The sequence below is a fragment of the Juglans microcarpa x Juglans regia genome, chromosome 1D (assembly GCF_004785595.1).
Source record: "Juglans microcarpa x Juglans regia isolate MS1-56 chromosome 1D, Jm3101_v1.0, whole genome shotgun sequence".
In the NCBI taxonomy this organism is placed as follows: domain Eukaryota; kingdom Viridiplantae; phylum Streptophyta; class Magnoliopsida; order Fagales; family Juglandaceae; genus Juglans; species Juglans microcarpa x Juglans regia.
In genome coordinates, this window is record NC_054594.1 from 8,497,209 (window position 1) to 8,519,169 (window position 21,961).

Here is a 21,961-nt window from a genome sequence, read left to right on the forward strand (position 1 = left end):
TTACGAAAAGCCGCACATTCCAGAAAGTGTATAAATATAAAATCAAAATTAAAAAAATTATTTTTTTATAAATAAACTCTATTTTTTTTTATATTACACAATTTATAATAAATGTACGTGACATTTGTCAACTGGTCAAAAAAGCCTTCCTCAAAAAGTTCCATCACGTGGGCTTGACTATGATGCTTAAATAGAGCTAGATTCCTCACGAGTGCGTCATCGTCATTTATTTCCACACTATTATTTGTTGTCTTTTTGTTTTGTTCTCTTTTGCATTTTTTTTTAAGGCTTTCTATTCTTCTTCCCATTTTACTAAAGAAGGACCATTGGCTCGAACATGAACTCTACAAAATGATAAAGATTTTGATTTTAGTTTTTCCTTTTTTCTTCCTATTTTGCAGTTCTTCCACTGAAACCTTAACACAAAACCAATCCATCAAAGACGGCCAAACTTTGATATCCAAAGAAAAGAATTTCTCCATTGGCTTCTTTAGCCCAACCAACTCTAGCTATCGTTATCTTGGTATTTGGTTCACCAAAGTAACAGAACAAACTCTGGTGTGGGTTGCAAATAGAAATAATCCTTTCAATGATTCCTCAGGAGTTCTCTCAATCAATCAGGATGGAAACCTTGTTCTCCATGACAACTTTAACCGTTCTCTCTGGTCTACAAGTGTTTCAGTTCAAGGGCAAGCCTCCACTGCAGCTCAGCTTCTGGATTCAGGAAACCTAGTACTGGTCCAGGAAAACAACAAAAAGGTGTTATGGCAAAGCTTTGACTATCCTACAGACACTTTGCTGCCAAACATGTCACTTGGCTTGAATCGGAGAACCGGGCTCAACAGATTCTTAACATCTTGGAAGTCCCGAGCTGATCCCGGAACTGGAGACTATATATATAAGCTAAATCTTACTGAGGCACCACAGTTCTTCTTGTACAAGGGTTCAATCCCATATTGGCGAACTGGACCGTGGCCATGGAGGTCCTCTGCAATAAAATTCGATTTTAAGATCAATTACACCAACAATGGAGATGAGATATTTTACAAATACTTCTTCGATGACTCTGCAATCATCACAAGATTGGTGGTAGACAACTCTGGATTGCTCCGGCAATTTGTATGGAATGATGGTGAACATCGATGGAAGGACTTCTGGTCTGCACCCATATATCGGTGTGAGAAGTATGGACATTGTGGCGCGTACAGTATTTGTAACCCAGATAATGTTGATTTCGAATGTTCATGTCTCCCAGGGTATGAGCCAAAGTCTCCACGGCAATGGTATCTTAGAGAAGGTTCTGAGCTGGGTTGTGTAAGAAAGAAGTCAGGTTTGTCTATGTGTGGGAATGGAGAAGGGTTTGTGAAGATGGAGCGTGTGAAGGCTCCATTTTCTCCTGACGCTGGACAAATGTATTTGAGCATAATGGGCTATGAAGCATGCAAGCAAGCTTGCTTGAGGAATTGTTCTTGCACAGCTTTTACAAGCTTGAATCATGGGAAAGAAACTAATTGCTTGCACTGGTATGGAGAGTTGATGGATATTGAAGTGCATTATGATGAGAAGGACCCAAGTGTCTATGTTCGTGTGGATGCGGCAGATTTAGGTATGCTTCTTTCTTTCGCAAGAGAAATGTTGTTTTTCAATCTTAGTTTTGTAATAATTTACGCAAATTTTCAAATAACTAGTTGACCTATGAAACCATTTAGGATGTGTCATATTAACTAGTATCATATTAACTAGTATAATTAAGGACGATAAAATCAAGATGGAAAAAGGTAGCATTACTTTTCTTAATTCATTCTTTTTCCTTTCAGCCAATAATAGAAGGAAGTCCAGAGGTTTTTTTGGGAATACGGGGAGGCTGGCTCTAGTAGTAATATCCATTGCTTTGCCATTGTTGCCAGTAATTTTACTAGCCCATATATGGCTTAGAAAGAAGAAGAAAATGAGAGGTAAATAAAGTCAGTTGCATGGTATTTGTTCATACAAACACACACACACAATGTGTTCCAATAAGTTGAGACAAAAGTTCTCATATATTATGAGTAATTTAGATTAGTTTTCCCCATGATGAAAGTTCCTTAAATTCTCTATTAATTCCAATTTGTATTAAACAATTTCTCTCAATACGTTTTAGGACAGTGAAGGGAAAATTTCACAATCAGTCAATAAATTTTACCGGTACCAAGGGCTTTTGGAGGGAAATGAGCTCGAAGACAGTCATACAAACCCTGGTCAACCCATTTTCGATCTAAGCTGCATAGTTGCTGCCACAGATAATTTCTCTCCAGCCAATAAACTTGGGCAAGGTGGTTTTGGCCCTGTTTTTAAGGTAGATATAGTGACAACTCTTGATTGCTATCTTGTAACGTTTTTTGTATTTCATGTTCCTTAATATTCTATAACAATGAGGGTGTGAATGGGTTAAATAGAACTGAAGGAGTAGATTGACTAATCATGTCAGGGTCAATTACCGAATGGACAACACATAGCTGTAAAAAGGTTATCCAAGAGTTCAGGACAAGGAATAGAAGAATTCAAAAATGAAGTTAAGTTGATTGCGAAACTTCAACATAGAAATCTTGTCAAAATGATAGGCTGTTGCGTTCAGGGGAAGAAAAGATGTTGATTTACGAGTATATGTCCAACAAAAGCTTGAACTTCTTTATTTTTGGTATGTCTTGTTTCTAAAAACTTATTCCCTTCGCGCGCACACACATATATATGTTCTTTTGTTTATATACATAGAACCACATACAAATTAGTATTGAAATCACCATTTTGAGTGTTCCTGTAACAAAATTGTTATAGATCCTACAAGAAGTTCATTCCTAAATTGGAGCAAACGCTTTGAAATAATCATTGGGATCGCTCGTGGGATTTTGTATCTTCATCACGACTCGAGGCTGAGAATTATCCATAGGGATCTTAAAACAAGCAATATTCTACTTGATGATGAGATGAACCCCAAAATTTCAGATTTCGGTGTTGCTCGCATATTCAAGGGCGACCAAATTCAAGACAGGACAAACAGGATTGTCGGAACATAGTGAGTATCATATGCAAACATATTCCCACACTTAAAACTACACTAACTTTTAAGCATTCAGACAATTTTAAGGTTGCCTTTTTATAGTGTTCACATACAATGACGTTAAAATTAATTTTGATACAATTCTTGTGCAGTGGTTATATGTCACCAGAGTATGCAATATTTGGAAAATTTTCTACAAAATCAGATGTCTTTAGTTTTGGTGTAATATTATTGGAGATCGTAAGTGGTAAGAAGAATAGTAATTCTTATATGGAGCATCATTCCATAACTTTGATAGGGCAGGTAAGTAACTAAAAACAACAATATTTACTACTTATATCCTCAGATTTTGATCCATTCTTGTTGAAACTCAAAGTTTTCAAGCATGAGAGAGATATACATGTAAAATAAGTCTTACAACATTTATTATTGTCCGAATGAAATTTTTGGACAATATTATATACTCGACAAATGTTGTAGGGTCTACTTTGGATTTTATCTCTCTCTCTCTCTCTCTCTCTGTGAGTACTCTTGATCCTAGAGTTTATAGGGGATCTAAGTCATTTATAATACAACATTTTATTCATAATGCTACGAACCATACAGGTTTGGGAACTATGGAGAGAAGATAGAGCCTTGGACATAGTTGATTCATCCATAAATGAGTCATATGTTACCCATGAAGTCTTGAGAAGCATTCAAATTGGGCTATTATGTGTGCAAGAAGATGCTAGAGATCGACCAGATATGTTGGAAGTTCTGCTTATGCTCTGTACTGATGTAACCACTCTTCCTTCTCCCAAACAACCTGCTTTCATTTTCAGAGTAGCTTCCAATGATTTAAAATCAGTTGCAGAAGGATCTTGTTCTATAAATGAAGTGACATTAACCAATGTCAAACCTCGCTAATTAATTAGGTGGCTATATTCAAATTGTTACATTAACAATTTTTAGGACTAGTACTTTGGCATTTTTACTATTTTTGGTGCTAAAGAAAAACTTTACTATTTTTTCTTTTCTGTTTTCTTTTTCTCAGTTTGCTAATACTGCAGATATTGTTATTTGTATTATGTTATGACTAAATAGATGAGGTGTTAATATTTTATAGGTTAAAGGACCTTGACTTTGTTTTCCATCGAAAGAGTCAATTAATTGACTTTGTTGTCCCCCAAACTCGTTGCCTCTAACAATCATCCCATGTACATGAACTTGACCTATGTTATTTTATTTCTTCCTTGAATAAAATTTGCTATAAACTTGTCAATTCTTGGTGTGATCATCATCCATCATGATATTCTTCCCCCTTATAGCTAGGGGCCGGCTAGAATTTGACATTTGTGTCTTTATTTTGTAAGCATCTTGGAAACTTGGAGGCATGCATGCATCCATCCATCCAAGTCGACCACTATCTCATCTTCCTTGGTTTTGTCAAATTTGTAGAAACTTATATAGTCTTTGTTAATCATTCATGTGAAATGTTGAAGTTATCTCCTGGGCATTAATATTCACCAGCCAGAGCATGCAGCTCAACACATGGGATATGAAACACTCTCAACCTGTCTTATTTTAACTCTTTTTTTTTTTTATAATTTTTTTAAATTTTCATACAAAATATAATAAATAATTTAATTTTTTTAAATTCCTAAACAATAATAATATTAAAAAATAATATTCTAATAATATTTTATTCAACTCATCTAAAACTATTATATCTCATCTCACCTCAATATCCAAACGAGCCTGAAGCCGCAGTATTAAAAAATTCAAATCACAATTTTGATCAGACATATTTTTATAACCGAAAAATAAAAGCAAGAAAAGCTAATTAATTCCAGTACTCCGGATCATTAATGTTCTCACTTCCACAAACCAATATTTACTAGGATACGTATTACTATCTGCATGTGATTACTTATAACTTAAAAAGCCTACATGAATTTTTTAAATAAATTTTAAGCTGCAGTAGTATTCGGTAATCAAAGCATAAAACATCCATCCCTAACCCAAATCACAATTCATGACTATGTCTTGTACTAAAATATAAATATCAGCTGATACATTGTTAAAACAAAATGAAATATCCATGATCATTTAATACCCTTCTCAAGAAAAATACAGTGAATATATAATAAGATATGGTTAAACTTAATTTCATACAATACAAGCCAATTTGATACGAATTCGACTGACTCGATTATTTATCGAATCATTTTCAGATCAACATCTTGCAGTTTGACCTCGATCAAAGAGTACCCCCAAATTGTAATTGGACTACAAAACGATAAGTTTGTTTAAAACTAGGCTAGTTAATGTATAAGAGGCTTATACATTGGTTGTAACAACGGGGCCAGCAACAAGCCCGCATTTTAAATCTCTTTGGGATTCTACATATGACAAGTCAATTTGTATTTTGGAAAACATTACGGGTCCAAATTTTTATTTTGGCGGGTATCGAATTTTGATTAGACTTGCTAATTAAGTTCAGATCATTAAATTTTTTTTTTTTTGAAGTCAGTGGAATCTTTCTATGGGTTGAGAAATTTTTGGAACAAGTTGGATTATTTTTTAGATTGAGTCAAGGCCCAAAACTCAGGAAAAAGAAAGTCCAAACCTTATGCGCCCAAGACCCAAGCACGTGAGAACCAAAGATCAGTTTCCACACCATGCACGACTCCACTCCCATGCACATGCACGTTTCTACTCCCCTCATTTTTCTCTAGGGTTTTATCAGTTTTCTATATATATTTTTGTTACACAATATCGCACATGTACCTTGTAAATCATCTTCAACCTAAAACTAAGAATGCTACTCCGTGTTCCTCTTGCCATCAAAGTACTGTCACTGGGCCACTTCAACATAGCCACCATAAATGACTACCACCAAAGCCAAGCCTTCACCTGCACCACCACCTCCATCTCATAAAACTTAGCTGTAACAGAAAGTTTTTTTTTTCTTTTTTCTTTTTTTTTTTCCCGTTGAGAAATTTTGCCGTTGCGTGCAGTACGACGGCCCACTTTCAGAGGCTCCAGCCACCACCTGCAACCCCTTCAGCTCCTCAACCTCGGTACAACAAAGAACTCCTCCATTGCGCTGCCCCTACACTATCAAGCCACCATTCAAGCGACTGCACATCCCCTATTTTAAACAACCCAAAACAGAGCAAGAAAGCACCCCCCCCCCCCCCGGTCTCAGTTTTTAACCTCGTAACATTTCAGTGAAGCCTAGCGACATCGCCAACCCCTCCACGTTGCCTCCATCAGCACAGAAGTGCCTCTGGGCACCTTCATGCCACTCCTAAGCTGCCATGTTTCTCTCAGTAACCTCTCCTCCCCTCACTTGCTACTCTATCTCTCTCTCTCTCTTTCTCTCTCATCACTCTTTCTTAGAGCTCCACCGTCACGCTCACCACCATCGACCTCCGCCTAGTCGCTTGCTCCGCTGCATGCCTCCTTCCCTCTTGGTATGACTCAGCTGTATCACCCACTTCGTGTTTTCATAGTTTTCAAAATATAAACAATTATGCTGCCTTCCTGTAAGGCTTATCTTGAAGTATGATGTTTTTTATGAAATTATAATTTTTTCCTCTTAGTTGTAAAACCAAACATGAGGATTTTAAAAGTGGGTTGTCTTTACTTTGGGCCACATGGGCTTGTTTTCTATTGGGTTCCTTTTTATTTTCGAGTGTGCCATGTTAAGTTATTTTGAAATTAAATGTTTTTGGATTGGACTCGGGCTCTAAATTATTTTGGGCCGGGTAATATTTTTATTACAGTCGATTTCTTAAATAGACTGGTGTTTGAGTTGAAGTTAGATTAAGTATATTAAGTGGATATTGATGGATTTAGAAAATGATGGCATTGTAGGATTATTAGAATTTTAGATTTTGTGGAATTAAAATAGGACGTTTTTAGCATTTCAAGTTTAAATATCGGGATATGTGTTCGATTGGAAATTTATGGAAATTACGTGACAATCTTATACGTGACGAGTAATTTTCGTTCAGCACTATTGTGAAGAAATTTAGAAAGTTAAGAAGTCCAAGTAAGTGGGGTTTCTATACTAGACTTTGCGTAAATGAAATGAACTGGGGTTGATGTTATGAAAAATATAAATTTTGTTATGAAAAGAACTTTGAAACAACCTCAGTTATTCGTTCGGAATTACTCATGAAATCTGTATGAAAGAGACAAGTATTTTCATCATGACTGGTATAGACATGAGCTTATTTTTGGCATTCTATTTCTAAACTATGCAAAAAGAGCAAATATGAAATTTAGGAAAATTTGTGCATGTGATGCGAAGATGTTCTGAATCTGTTTCTCAATATGTCAAATGATCTGAATTTGTTTTTGTACTCTATTGTGATATGATGTAGCAGTTGAAAACCTTTGGCATGACTTTCTGATTCTGTTTAGTTAAGGCCCCACCATGGGTGATAATAGTAGTATACGACCCTGCTACATGTGATAGTAGTGGTATACAGCCCTGCCATGGGTGATAATAGTGGTATACGGCCTTGCCACGGGTGATAATAGTGGTACAAGACCCTGTCACGGGTGATAATACGGACCCGCCACAGGTATAATGATGGTTTATAACCCTACCACGAGAGTTAAACATGGTCTCTATCCCTATGTGATGTTCTAATATTATATGAAGATGATGTCTCAGATTATGATATGCCGAAGGATTTTATTTTTGAATAAGAAGGTTTATGAAAGATTTGCTCTGATATTTTTAGAACATGTTTTGATTACGCATTTTGAAAGCAAATATTCTGATTCTGCATTTTGAAAGTAAATGTTTTGTTCTACATTCTGAATTCTGTAACTGCTCATGTTTACATACTAGTATATGTTCTCTGCTTTCTGAGTTGTTGATAACTCACCTCTTATCATCACAATATTTTTCAGATAATTTTGATGCATCAGCTAGAAGTCAAGAGTAGGAAGTGTTAGCAAGGTTTGATAATCGGAGAAGAATAAGTGCCAAAAGGTATAAGTACTTATTGGAGAGTCATATTTAGTAGGTTTATGATTTTATGTTATTTTGGTATTTTGAGTCATAGATGTTTTCGAGTCTTTGTGAAGTTTCTAAATTATTTCATTGTGGTATTTCTTCAAAGTCCTGGTGGAGGAACATATATATTTGGTCTGAATAAATTAATTGCATTTTATGAAAAATTTGGAGTATATAAATATGTTATGGGAGATAGTTTTAGTTTACAAGAGATACTCTTTGGACCTACGGGGATGGGGCCTTTAAGTTGGTATCAGAGCCAAGTTAGAGATTCTGCATACTATAATAAGGAGTTTGATGAAATTTAAGGTTTAAGATTCTGCAAATTTTATGGATTGAGTTTGTTGAAATCCGAGGGTTAGAGATTTTTGCAAACTTTACAAATGATTTCGATGATATTTGGGGTCTTAGAGTTTGTGGAATTTGGAGAATTGGTTTCGAGATATTTAAGATTTTAGATAAAAAGTTAAGGCTCCGATGTTAGAGCGATACATAAGCTTAAGCGAATACTAGGCTTCGAATTCAGTAGATTTTAATGTATGAGTTGATTTGATTTGGTGTTTAGCTTCAGATCTAGTAGGAAAGTTTTCCTTGATGTCATACTTAAGAGTAGTTGAGGTAAATTTTTGCACGTAGGCTTTAATCAAAATGGTTTGGTTTAAATGGAATGAACTATTGTGGAGTATGCTTACTTTAAGCCAGTTTAGTATAAGAGATAGAATGAGTAAGACAATAAATTGATGATCTATGATATATAGATTAATTGGTAGTTACATTTACTCTTAGTTTATTATTTCTAAATATTCCGTTTGAAACGTTTAACCAAGTATAAGTCTTCCAGGATGGCAGCTCGTTGCCGTGTTCGAAATCGTAGGGACTTGAATGCGAGAAATGATGAGGGCGGATGCACCGTAGAGCAGTTTAACCGGATGCACCCTCCCACTTTTGATAGGCGTGGTGGCCCAACCTTCGCTAAGGACTCGATCCAGGACATTGAAGAGATACTTTGTGTCTTGAATTGTGCCTTCAAGCTAACATGAGAGGCAAAAAGATGGTGGATTTTTTAGAGGACCATTAGGGAAGCTGAAGGAACGAAAGTAGTCAATTGGCCCCATTTCAAGAAGATTTTTCTTGAATGCTTTTTCCCAAGCTTTGTCAGAGAAGATAAGGCCATGGAGTTTACTAGTTTGGTGCAGGGAATAATGACGGTGCACTAGTACGTAGCCAGATTTGTTGACTGTCATGCTTCGCTGCATACCTAATCCCGGACGAGGAGAAGAAGGCCTGAAAGTTTGAGCAGGGGTTATACAATAGGATTTATGAACTAGTGGTGGGCTTTCAGATCCAAAGTTTCTCATAGTTAGTAAATAAGGCCATAATATTTGAACGAAACCTCAAGAGAAGTGCAGAACTTCAAGATCAGAGGAAGAGAACTATCCCACAATGATCCTCCTCTAGTACGGATCAAGGGCCCTGAAAGAAGAGAAACGAGGGGAACAACTCAAGTCAGAAATAGATGCAGGGAAATCAATTGAATAACCCCTGTAAGTATCGTAACTTTGCACACATTGGAGAGTGCAGAAGGGAAATGGGGGCATGTTTTCAATGTGGTAAGACTGGTCATTTCATCAGAGAATGCACATTACTGTTGGAAGACAACAATAAGCCCAACCGATCTCCAGGTCCCTGACAGATGACACAGGGAAACCATCAGCATAAAATGGGACCAGCTCGAGTGTTTGCACTGAAACCTGGAGATGCGGAGGACGATAGCAATGCGATCACAAGTACTCTACTCCTTTTATACTTGAAAGCAATTATTTTTGTTGAGTTGGGATGAATCATTCTTGCATTTTAAATGGAATTTTATTAAGTTTGATAGCTTCAAATATTGAAGTTAGGTTGAAGTGAATGTGCATGTTTTCTCCAAGGATGACATAGACTGCATAGGACTATACAAGGGTGCGTAGTCTATAATTACAAGTTGGGTAAGAATTGGGCAAATAGGCGTTGAAAGGGATTAGATCCAATAATTTATATCCATGAGACTCTAGCCTTAGGTGTTTGGTTGGTTAGAGTGTACAATGGAAGCATGAATTTTGGAAAATTGTTGGTTTGAAAGTAGACTTTGTGAGAAAGTAGTAAATTGATCTCACTTAGGACTTAACTTTGGAGCATTTTATCTTACTATTATTGGAGGATAAAATGATATAATGAGAGTTCTTTTCATAATTACACGGGAGGAGTAGTAAAAAAAAAATAGAGGAATTATTAGGCTTGTAATTTCATTGTTGAGGTTCATACTTTTAGGCCTGAACTCGGGATTGGGTATGGAAATCGACAATAGGATTTTGGAAAGTTAATGAGGCGAGAGATATTTGAAAGTTTGGATTTTGAAATGTTAGGTTTCACATAATAATTGAAGATTAAAATAGGCATGGATTATGAGGGATAATTATTTTAGGCAGTACTTTAGATGCAACAAATTTCGAGGATGAAATTTTTTTTAAAAGGGGGAGGATGTAACACCCACGCCCAGCATCAAGCCCGCATTCTAAAAATCTTTGGGTTTATACATATGAAAAGTCCATTTGTATTTTGGAAAAGATTACGGGCCCAAATTTTTATTTTTGTGGGTATCGAATTTTGATTGGGCTTGCTAATTAAGTTAATATCATTAAATGTTTTTTTTTAAGTCGGTGGAATCTTTGTATGGGACAAGAAATTTGTGGGACAAGTTGGATTATGTTTTAGGTTGATTCAAGGCCTAAAACTCAGGTAGAAGAAAGTCCAAACCTTGTGCGCCCAAGACCCAAGCCAGTGAGAACCAACGATTAGTTTCCACGCCATGCACGACTCCACTCCAATACACATGCACTTTCTACTCCTCTCATTTTTCTCCAGGGTTTCATCATCAGCTTTTATATATATATATATATATATGTTTGCTAGACAGTATCACATACATACCCTGTAAGTCATCCTCAACCTTTTTTTTTTTTTTTTTCCTTTGAGAACTTTTGCCGCTACATGCAGTTCGATGACCCATTTTCAGAGGCTCTCTCTCTCTCTCTCTCTTTCTCTCTCTCTCTCTCTCTCGCTCGCTCATCACTCTCTCTCAGAGCTCCGCCGTCGCGCTCACCACCCTCATACTCCCTTGCTCCGCTGCATGCCTCCTTCCCTCTCGGTATGCCTTAGCCGTATCACCCAATTTGTGTTTTCATAGTTTTCAAATATAAATAATTATGTTGCCTTCTCGTAAGTCTTATCTTGAAGTATGAGGTTTTTTATGAAATTATAATTTTGCCATCCTAGTCGAGACAAAATTCTCAAATGTCAGGAGTCATTTAGATTAGTTTTCCACATGATGAAAGTTCCTTAAATGCTCTATTAATTTCAATTTGTATTAAACAATCTCTCCTAATATATTTTAGGACAGTGAAGAGAAAATTACACAATCAGTCATTAAATTTTATTGGTACGAAAGCCTCGTTAGAGGGAAATGAGCTCGAGGACAAAAATACAAAACCTGGTCAGCCCATTTTTTATCTAAGCTGCGTAGTTGGTACCACACACAATTTCTCTTCAGCCAATAAACTTGGAGGTGGTTTTGGCCCTGTTTTTAAGGTATATACGGTGACAACTCATGATTGCTATCTTACAAGTTTTTTTTTGTATTTCAAGTTCATTAATATTCTATAACAATGAGGGTGTGAAGGGGTTAAATGGAATTGAATGAGCAAATTGACTAATTATGTAAGGGTCAATTACCTAATGGACAACACATAGCTGTAAAAAGGTTATCCAAGAGTTCAGGAAAAGGAATAAAAGAATTCAAAATGATTGCGAAACTTCAACACAGAAATCTTGTCAAACTGATAGGCTATTGCATTCAGGAGGAAGAAATTATGCTGATTTACGAGTACAAGTCCAACAAAAGCTTGAACTTCTTTATTTTTGGTATGTCTTGTTCTAAAAATTTATTACTTCTTTATTTTTGGTTTGTCTTGTTTTTAAAAATTTATTCCCTTCACACACACACACACGCGCACACACACACACACACACACACACACACACACACACACACACACACACACACACACACACACACACACACACACACACACACACACACACACGTTCTTTTATTTTCTATATACATAGAACCACATACAAATCACTATTGAAATCATCATTTTGAGTGTTCTTGCAACAAAATTGTTATTGATCCTACAAGAAGTTCATCTCTAAATTGGAGCAAATGGTTTGAAATAATCATTGGGATTGCTCGTGGGATTTTGTATCTTCATCACAACTCGAGGTTGAGAATTATCCACATGGATCTTAAAATAAGCAATATTCTACTTGATGATGAGATGAACTCCAAAATTTCAGATTTCGGTGTGGCTCGCATATTCAAGGGGGACCAAATTCAAGACAGGACAAACAGAGATGTTGAAACATAGTGAGTATCATATGCAAACATATTCCCACACTTAAAACTACACCAATTTAAAATTTTAAGGTTGCCTTTTTATACTGTTCACATGCAATGACGTAAAGATTAACTTTGACGCAATTCTTGTGTAGTGGTTATATGTCACCAGAGTATGCAGTATTTCGAATGTTTTTGACAAAATCATATGTCTTTAGTTTTGTTGTAATATTATTAGAGATCGTAAGTGGCAAGAAGAATAGTGGTTCTTATATGGAGCACCCTTCCCTAAGTTTGATAGGGCATGTAAGTAACTAAAAATAACAATTTTTACCACTTATATCCTCAGATTCAGATCCCTTTGCATTCTTATTCAAACTCAAAGTCTTCAAGGATGGGAGAAAAGTCTTACAATATTTATTATTGTCGGAGTGAATTTTTTAGACAATGTTATATACTCGATAAATGTTGTAAGGTCTACTTTGGATTTTATCTCTCTCTCACTACTCTTGATCCTAGAATTTATAGGGGATCTAAATCCTTTATAATACAACCTTTTATATAATGCTATGAACCACACAGGTCTGGGAACTATGGAGAGAAGATAGAGCATTGGACATAGTTGATGCATCCATAAATGAGTCATATGTTCCCCTTGAAGTCTTGAGAAGCATTCAAATTGGGCTATTATGTGTGCAAGAAGATGTTAGAGATCGACCAGATATGTTGGATGTTTTGCTTATGCTGGGTACTGATGTAACCACTCTTCATTCTCCCAAACAACCTGCTTTCATTTTCAGATCAACAGCTTCCAATGATTTAAAATCAGTTGCGGAAGGACCTTGTTCTATAAATAAAGTGACATTAACCAATGTCGAACCTCGCTAATTAATTAGGTGGCTGCATTCAAATTGTTTCATTAACAATTTTTAGGACTAGTACTTGGCATTTTTACTGTTTTTGGTGCTAAAGAAAAACTTCACTATTTTTTCTTTGATATTTTCTTTTTCTGAGTTTGCTAATACTGCAGATGTTACTTTTATTCTGCTTTGACTAAATAGATGAGATGTTAATATTTTATTGGTTGAAGAACATCGACTTTATTGTCCATTAAAAGATTCAATTAATTGACTTTGTTGTCCCCCAAACTTGTCGCCTCTATCATTACACCCCACAGCCATCGGCAAACAATCATCCCATGTACATGAACTTGACATAAATTTGCTATAAACTTGTCAAAGGCAGGAGTCATTATCACAAATGAAGCCAAAGTCCGTACGTGTAGTGATTGCCGACTATATATTTACGCTTAGTGATCAAATACATGCAAAGTCTCCCCGTCTTCTTTTGCTTCTTTTTAGTTTAAAGTCAATCAACAAACAAGGACGCTAGCTAGCTAGCTGTTGGATCTTAATATATATATATAGTCGACATTCTCTATATGTTGAGAGCCTTGATCTCGTGCATGGGAGATAGTATTTTTGAAAGAAAGGAATGAAATGTCAAAAAACTTGTTTAATTAATCTTGAACCACCATTATTGCATTATTTATTTATTTATTTATTTCCTAGTAACAAAATTTGACATTTGTGTCTTTATTTTGTAGGCAGCTTGGAAACTTCGAGGCATGCATCCATCCATCCAAGTCGACCACTATTCCATCTTTCCTGGTTTTGTCAAATTTGTAGAAACTTACATAGTATTTGTTAATCATGTGAAATATTGTTGAAGTTATCTCCTGCGCATTAATATTCATCAGCCAGAGCATGCAGCTCAACACATGGGCCGGACATGAAGCTGCAGTACAAAATTCAAATCACAATTTTGATCAGACATATTTTTAAATAAATTACTAGGTAGATAGGTATTTCTATTTGTGATTACTTACAACTTAAAAAGCCTACATGAATTTTTAAAATAAATTTTAAGCTGCAGTAGTTTTGGGTAATCAAAGCATAAAACATCCTTAACCCAAATCACAATTCATGACTATGTCCAGTTAAGGGGGTTTCCCCCGTCCTAGCGGCCTGAAAATGGCATTAAGGAAACTTAATTAGTTGCAAAAGCCTAGCGCAGAACAAGCAGAGTCTCCAACCTGGCTCAAGGGTTGGCTCCTTTGGATGTAACCTGCATGAGGGAACGTCCTACAGGGGATGAGACTCGCCGACCTAAAGACCACTCGAATAGTGTACAGCTATTGAGTGCTTGTCCGTGTAGTGGGCATAATGTACGTGAGACCTTCAATCCTCTGACAGGAGGAGCATTAACGGACCACTGAGGACGTTAGCCGTATTAATGGTACACTACCCGAGTTACACGTCACATTAATAACGCCGTCGCAGAGACATGCCACATTAAAAGATGCTGACAAAAAGAATAGTACGAAGGGCACAGACTGCATGGGGCAGACACGATCTGTCCCCCCAGACTCATAATATAAATAGCAAGTCTCAAGTATGAGAAAAACTCTTTGATTCTTAGACTCTTTTACTTATTTATAAACTTCAGATAATTTATTGACTTTGGCATTGGAGACTCCCTGACCCCAAGGCTGCCCTCTCCTAGTTGCCTTCTTTCCCATCTTTTGTAGGCCTAAAGTTCTGAACACCTAAGTTGCCGAAACCTAGCCCAGAGGCGTGCGAAACACGATGTTAATAGTGGCACCATCTTTGGGATCCTTATAGATCTTATGTGTATTTCGCATACTTGCGACAACCCGTTCCGAACAGCTCAAAAGAGACATAAAGGAAGCCATGGAAGCAAGTCTAAAAACCATGGAGGAGTGGGTGACAAAACTAACCAACGAGGTGCAAACGCTTCGTAAGGAAAACGAGGAACTCAGAAAACCTTAGTAGGTGCAGGATGAGGAAGCAAAGCCCAGTGATAGCGAGCACATAGGGTCCCGAAACCACTGTTTTGGATACCGTTCCGTACCGGCCGGTACGGCCGGTACATGCCGTACCGGCCAGTTGGCCGGTACCGAAAATCTGCTATTCCGTACCGGTTTAAAAACCGGGTGTACCGGCCGGTACCGGCCTGTACCGGCCGGTATTTTATGTTTCGGCCGAAATAGAAATTTCGGCCGGTACATATTTCGGCCGGGTCAGTCGAGTGTTAAAGCTGATGGCATTTTCGAAATTATGGCAAATAATTAGGGGCAAAGTTGGAATTTCACCTCAAAATTAAAACCTAACACCTCAGTTTCTTTTCTCTTCTTTCACTTTCAGGCTGAATTCTTCCTTCATCACGCAGCTGCAGCGTAGCGCCAGCACCCGAGTCCCAAACCGCAGACGGCCAGCCAGCTGCCAGCGTCCACCGCCCTCCGTCTCGTTGCACCGCACGTCGCCGACCACCGCCCTCATCTCGGTATTTTACTATTTTTTTTGTTTATTACTTAGTTTGATTTTTTTTTTTGTTACTTTTTTTATAAATAAATCATAATTGTATTTTTATAGATGTTTTAGATTATATGTTTGTAGATGTTTTAGATTATATTGTTATAGTGTTTGTTTTTATAGATGTTTTATATTATATTTTTATAGATGTTTTATAGATGTTTGTTTATATTTTTATAGATTACGTTTTTATAGATGTTTGTTTATATTTTTATAGATTATATTTTTGTAGATGTTTTAGATTATATTGTTATAGTATTTGTTTTTATAGATGTTTGAGATTATATTTTTATAGATGTTTTATAGATGTTTATTTATATTTTTATAGTGTTTGTTTGTATTTTTATAAATGTTTTAGATTATATTTTTATAGATGTTTGATAGATGTTTGTTTATATTTTTATAGATTATATTTTGATAGATGTTTGTTTATTGTTTATATTTTGATAGATTATATTTTTATAGATGTTTGTTTATATATTTTATAGATGTTTGTTTATAGTTTAGATTTGATTGAGTTTCTTCTTAATGGCTTACTTATAAGTGTTAATGTTTTATACTTTAATAGTTATAAATGTCTAGTTGTCAATCAACCGGTAGTATGACTTCAAGTTCAACTCCAGCACTTGCTCCTGTAAGATCAGAAGATCCAGCTTGGGCCCATGCACGTGCAGTGCCAGGGGCAAGAAATAATACCGAATGTTTATATTGTAATAAAGTAATTAGAGGTGGCGGAATCACTCGGTTGAAGTATCATCTAGCTGGGATTCCAGGCGATGTAGAAGCATGTAAAAAGGTCACTGAAGATGTAAAATGGCAAATGAATGAGTTGCTTAATGAAATGAAAAAAAGTAAAGAGAAGAAAAGAAAAATAAGTTCAGAGATTGGAGGCGATATAGATTTAACATCTGATGATATTGATGATGGTAATAGTATAGAGGGACAGTCTCAGCTTTCAAAAGGTAAGGGGAAGTCGAAAGAATCTGGAACTGGAAAGTCAGTGGGTGGATTGAGTAGATTTTTTGCTCCAAGAACAACTCCTGGGGCCCAACCTTCAATTAAGAGTTCTATGTCTTCAAATGAGATGATTGTAAAAGCAAAGATGGCTGTAGCACGTTGGTGGTATGATGCTAATCTGCGTTTCAATGCAGCTCAATCCAAGTTTTATCAACCAGCTATCGATGCCATGACTGCCATCGGGTCAGGATTCAAAGGCCCATCTTTATATGAGTTGAGAGGAAATTTGTTAAAGATGGCTGTAGATGAGGTTCAAGATTATTTGCAACAAATTAAGAAGGTTTGGAATGAGACCGGTTGTTCACTAATGGCAGATGGTTGGACAAACCAGAAGCAACAATCAATAATCAACTTTCTAGTTTATTGTCCGAAAGGTACAATGTTTTTGAAGTCTGTTGATACATATGGCCTTAGAAAAGATGCTGAAACATTGTTTAATATCTTTGATGAGGTTGTTCAAGAAATTGGAGTTGAGAATCTTGTGCAGTTCATAACGGACAATGATGCAAGTTATAAAGCTGCAGGAAAAAAGTTACAACAGAAGTATGGCTCTTTCTATTGGTCCCCATGTGTAGCTCATTGCATAGATTTAATATTGGAGAATTTTTCTGATTCAAGATGTTTTCCCCTTATTGATGATGCTATAAAAAAGGCAAAAAAGATAACAAAGTTTATCTATAACCATGGTTGGGTTTTGGCATTGATGAGAAAAGACTTTACCAAAGGTCATGATTTGTGTCTTCCTGCAATTACAAGATTTGCGACAAATTTTTTAAGTATCCAATTTTGCTATTGTTTAAGAAAGAACTCAGACAAATGTTTACTTGTGATAAATGGATTGCATTAAGTCATTCTAAGAGTAACATAGGGAAGGAGATAGCTGAGATCGTTTTAGAAGATAAAGAGTTTTGGGCTCAATGTCAATTTATTGTCAGAGTTAGTGAGCCTTTGGTTCGTGTTCTACGACTTGTTGACGGGGATGAGAAACCTGCAATGGGATACTTGTATGATGCAATGGAAAGAGCCAAAGAGAACATAAAAGCAAGATGCAATAATAAAGTTAGTTTATTCAGTCCATTCACCAGGATCATTGATTCAAGATGGGATAGGCAGCTTCACAGTCCATTACATGCGGCGGGTTGTTTTCTTAATCCTGGAATTTACTATAGCCCCAATTTTAAAAATAAAAATGATGTTGTAAGAGGCTTCAACAGTTGTGTTATGAAGATGGAACTTGATCCGATAATCAAGATAAGATCATTGTAGAACTTGACTTGTATAAGAATGCAATAGGTGAGTTTGGACATTCTTTAGCAATCCGCCAGCGTGATAAGATTAATCCATGTATTATCATTTATCAATATCATTTGTTAAATACTGTGACTTTGTACTTTAAATTTTATCTTATTTTTTTTTTACTGATTAATAATTTATAATTGCATTATTGTTATAGTTGCATGGTGGACCCAATTTGGTTGCGAGGTTCCAACGCTTCAAAGGTTTGCTGTTCGAGTGCTAAGTCAATGTTGTAGTGCAACTGGATGTGAGAGAAACTGGAGCACATTTGATTTTATTCATTCGAAGAAGAGAAATAGATTAGTGCATAAACGTTTGAATGACTTAGTATTTGTTCGTTATAACTTGAAGCTGAGAGAGAGGTAAATTTTTTTAATACTAATGTTTTCACTCTTGAAAAATATATAATATTTTCACTTATGTTTGATTTTATTTTTACAGGAGCATAAAAAAGGGAAGAGATGCTTTAAATCCAATCAATCTTGAAAACATTGATTTGATGGAAGAATAGGTGGGTGAAGAATCTGAGCTTCTTGATGGAGAAGATTTGGATTGGGCAAATATTGAGGAGCCATTAGCCTCACTAAATGAGGAAGACAATGATAATGTTGGTATTGATGTTGATGACAGTGATGACGTTGATGAAAATATTTTGATTAACATGTCGAATCCTGATCCTTATTGTCTTTTTGATGAGGATGAGTATCTTTGATGACGTGGTGACGTTAATGACTTTATCATGATAATGTTGATGTTTATAACTTTATGTTAGTTGTAACTTAAAACTTAAGACTTGTATTGAGAAGTATTGAGTTTATGACTTATTCTGTTGTTATTTTAGAATACAGTTAATGCTTGTATATATATAATTTATTCAAGTATAAATTATTCCGAAACGGTATACAAAACGGTACCGGTACCGAAACGGTATCGGGACCGAAATATTATCCCGAAACGGTACACGAAACGGTACCGGTACCGAAATATTTCGTTCCAGTGCCTTGACCGGTACGACTTCCGGTACGGTATTCAAAACTTTGCCCGAAACACACAGACTGGAGCAAATAGAGATGAGGAGCAAAGAACATGCAAGAGGAGCTCCGCAATCTCAAAGGAAAGTATGAGAAGATTGCAAGGAAGGTGGGTATGTCTTCGTCGGTGGACCAACTACTCACGAGCACAAGTCTACCTTATACGGAGGAGGTGATGGTTGTGCCCTTACCACCAAAGTTTAGGGTCCCGACTATGGAGATATACGACGGATGAAGGGACCCTTTTGAGCACTTGGAAACTTTCAGAACTCACATGACGCTACATGACTTTTCGAGCGAGGTGGCATGCAGAGAATTCCTGCTAACCCTGAAAGGGACAACACGAGTATGGTTTGGGTCTCTAGCACTCGGATCCGTAAACAATTTTGGCGAGCTAGCCAGACTAGTTTTGACTCAATTAATGTCAAGTTGGAGGAGGCGGCGCCCAGCAATGTACCTCCTTACCATCAAATAGGGGAAGGATGAGAGTCTAAAGTCCTACCTGACTCAGTTCAACAACGAGTGTCGTGACCACTGACGACCAAGATGAGAAAATAACATTGGCGGCACTTCTAAGACGGGTCTGGCCGCGATCCCAATTTATGGTTGAACTGGCGAGGAGGACTCCCATGGCACTTCGGGAGTTCATGGATCAGACCAAAAACTTCATCAACGCAGTGGACACTCTTCAAGCCCTGACGGAATTGAGAAAGAATGAGTTAGAGCGAACAGAGAGGAAGAAGAGGACCCTGGCTAAGGCCCACAAGAAGTCAAAAAAGAGTTTCCAAGACAAGAGGAGGGAGGAAGCCTCGACGAAGGGATTGAGACCAAAGATTTAAATTTCGTACCGTACCCCATCCACAAGGCTGACACCTCCGCCGCCCGCGAAAAGGATGATCAGGGTATTGCACGCCTCTACTGCATATACCATAGGTCCACCTCTCATAACACCAATGATTACTTCTCCCAGTAAGGGAGAAGGGAACATGTGGAGCGGACGAGGCAACACTATCCCCCTACCAAAAGACTAGAGCAGGAAAGAAGGGGAAGGTCGAGGGAAATGAGCATGCATAGAGTCGACTGGCGCAAGAGGAAAGATAGTCCCCAACGACGACCACCAGCGTGGGGGCACAACCAGGTCGTCCCCGCTCTCCACCATGAGGGGGACCCCCACTCGGAGAAATCCGAACCATAGCGAGAGGAATCGAGGGTGGGGGTGTTCCTCCTTAAGCAAAAAAGCACGCGCCAGGCAGGCTCGGTACCATGAGGTATACTTGGCCGAGTACCATCTCGCCAAGCATCGAAGGGGTGAGCCTACCCCAGTCTTCTCTTTCACGGAGGCCGACCAGGAGGGGGTCCTATATCCCCACGACGATGCGCAGGTGCTGACCATGTTGGTCACCAACTTCACCACCTGTAAAATCCTCATTGACAACGGGAGTTTTGTGGACATCCTGGTCTGAGAGGTCTTCACTAGGATCGGAATAGATGCTGCCCGGCTGCATCCGGCCCCATGCCATTGAATGGCTTTTCTGGGAGTATGGTTCAGTTTATGGGAACCATCATGCGATCAACCCTTGCTGGCAGTGCCCCCTACACGACCTCGGTCATGGTCGACTTCTTGGGGTGAGGACCCCGTCATCATAAAATGCCATCATCAAAAGGCCCACCCTCAACAGCTTGCAGGTCATCACGTTAACCTGGCATCTCAATATGAAATTCTCAACTCCTCGCGGAATGGGGGAAATTCGAGGCGAATAAGTCTTGGCAAGATAATTCTACGTCCAAGATCTAAAATAAAAGGATGGTGGGACTATCTCGGACGACAACCCCAAGAAAGGTGAGGCCATGCACTGCTTGGAGAGCCCTGGCAGGCCTTAGTCTGCGACTCGCCCTGCCAAGCTTGAAGGGGAGCGAGAGGGTGCATGGCCTTAGAGGTAAAGGCAAAACAAATGAAAGCTCCCCGGCCGAAGGCTCCGTTTCCCTTTATTTTGTAATGTGTCATTTAATTAGTGTAAATTCCTTCTATTTAATGAAAAGTGTGATTTTCCAAGACAATATAATGTGTCTACTTCAAACTTTCGTGTTATCAACAAAATGCCGACAAGACAATCTACAATTAATGAATCTGTGAAGACAAAATCATCATCAAATTAATTTTTACCTTCCCTGCGAGGTCAGCGGGCAGGAGCGGATCCAGTCCCAAACTGTCCAAATAACGTACCTCCTGCAATAGAGAGCGGCTCCTGCCCCCTGGTGGCTTGAATAACATACCCCGACCCCCATCGCAGCGAAGAGCAGACCAACCACATCGCTGCCTGAGCAACATACATCTCGTAGGACCAAATGGGAGAACTAGGCCGAAGGCTATTCTATCCCTCCAGCGATGGAGAGCAAGTCATACCCTCCGGCGGCTCGAACAACTTACCCTGACCTCTGCCGCAACGAAGAGTGGGATCAACACCAACCTGACCCAACACTTACCTTCCCTCCAATATCAACGAGTGGTAGCGGATTCAGTTTCAAGCTGTCTAGACAGTGTACCTTCCGCAGCACCAAAGGGGAGAACTAGGCCAAAGGCCATTCAACCCCTCCCGTGATGGAGAGCAAGTCATGCCCCTAGGCGGCCCGAACAAATTACCTCGACTCCTATCGCAGCGAAGAGCGGACCATCAATATCGTTGTCCGAACTTACCTCCCCCACAGGATACCACAAGGAAAGGTAGG

At 37.9% G+C, this 21,961-nt stretch overlaps 1 protein-coding gene and 1 pseudogene across 1 annotated transcript; both read left to right on the forward strand.

Annotated features, from left to right (window-relative positions):
• Window positions 1–251: 251 nt before the first annotated feature.
• LOC121260143 lies at window positions 252–4,148 on the forward strand (annotated as a pseudogene).
• A 4,751-nt stretch (window positions 4,149–8,899) lies between these two features.
• On the forward strand, window positions 8,900–13,383 carry LOC121260209 (G-type lectin S-receptor-like serine/threonine-protein kinase At4g03230). The gene is made up of 6 exons (XM_041162070.1): window positions 8,900–9,077; window positions 11,545–11,684; window positions 11,819–12,019; window positions 12,275–12,525; window positions 12,651–12,801; window positions 13,078–13,383. Exons 1-6 carry the CDS (start codon window positions 8,900–8,902, stop codon window positions 13,381–13,383), a joined length of 1,227 nt encoding a protein of 408 aa, XP_041018004.1.
• Window positions 13,384–21,961: the final 8,578 nt, after the last annotated feature.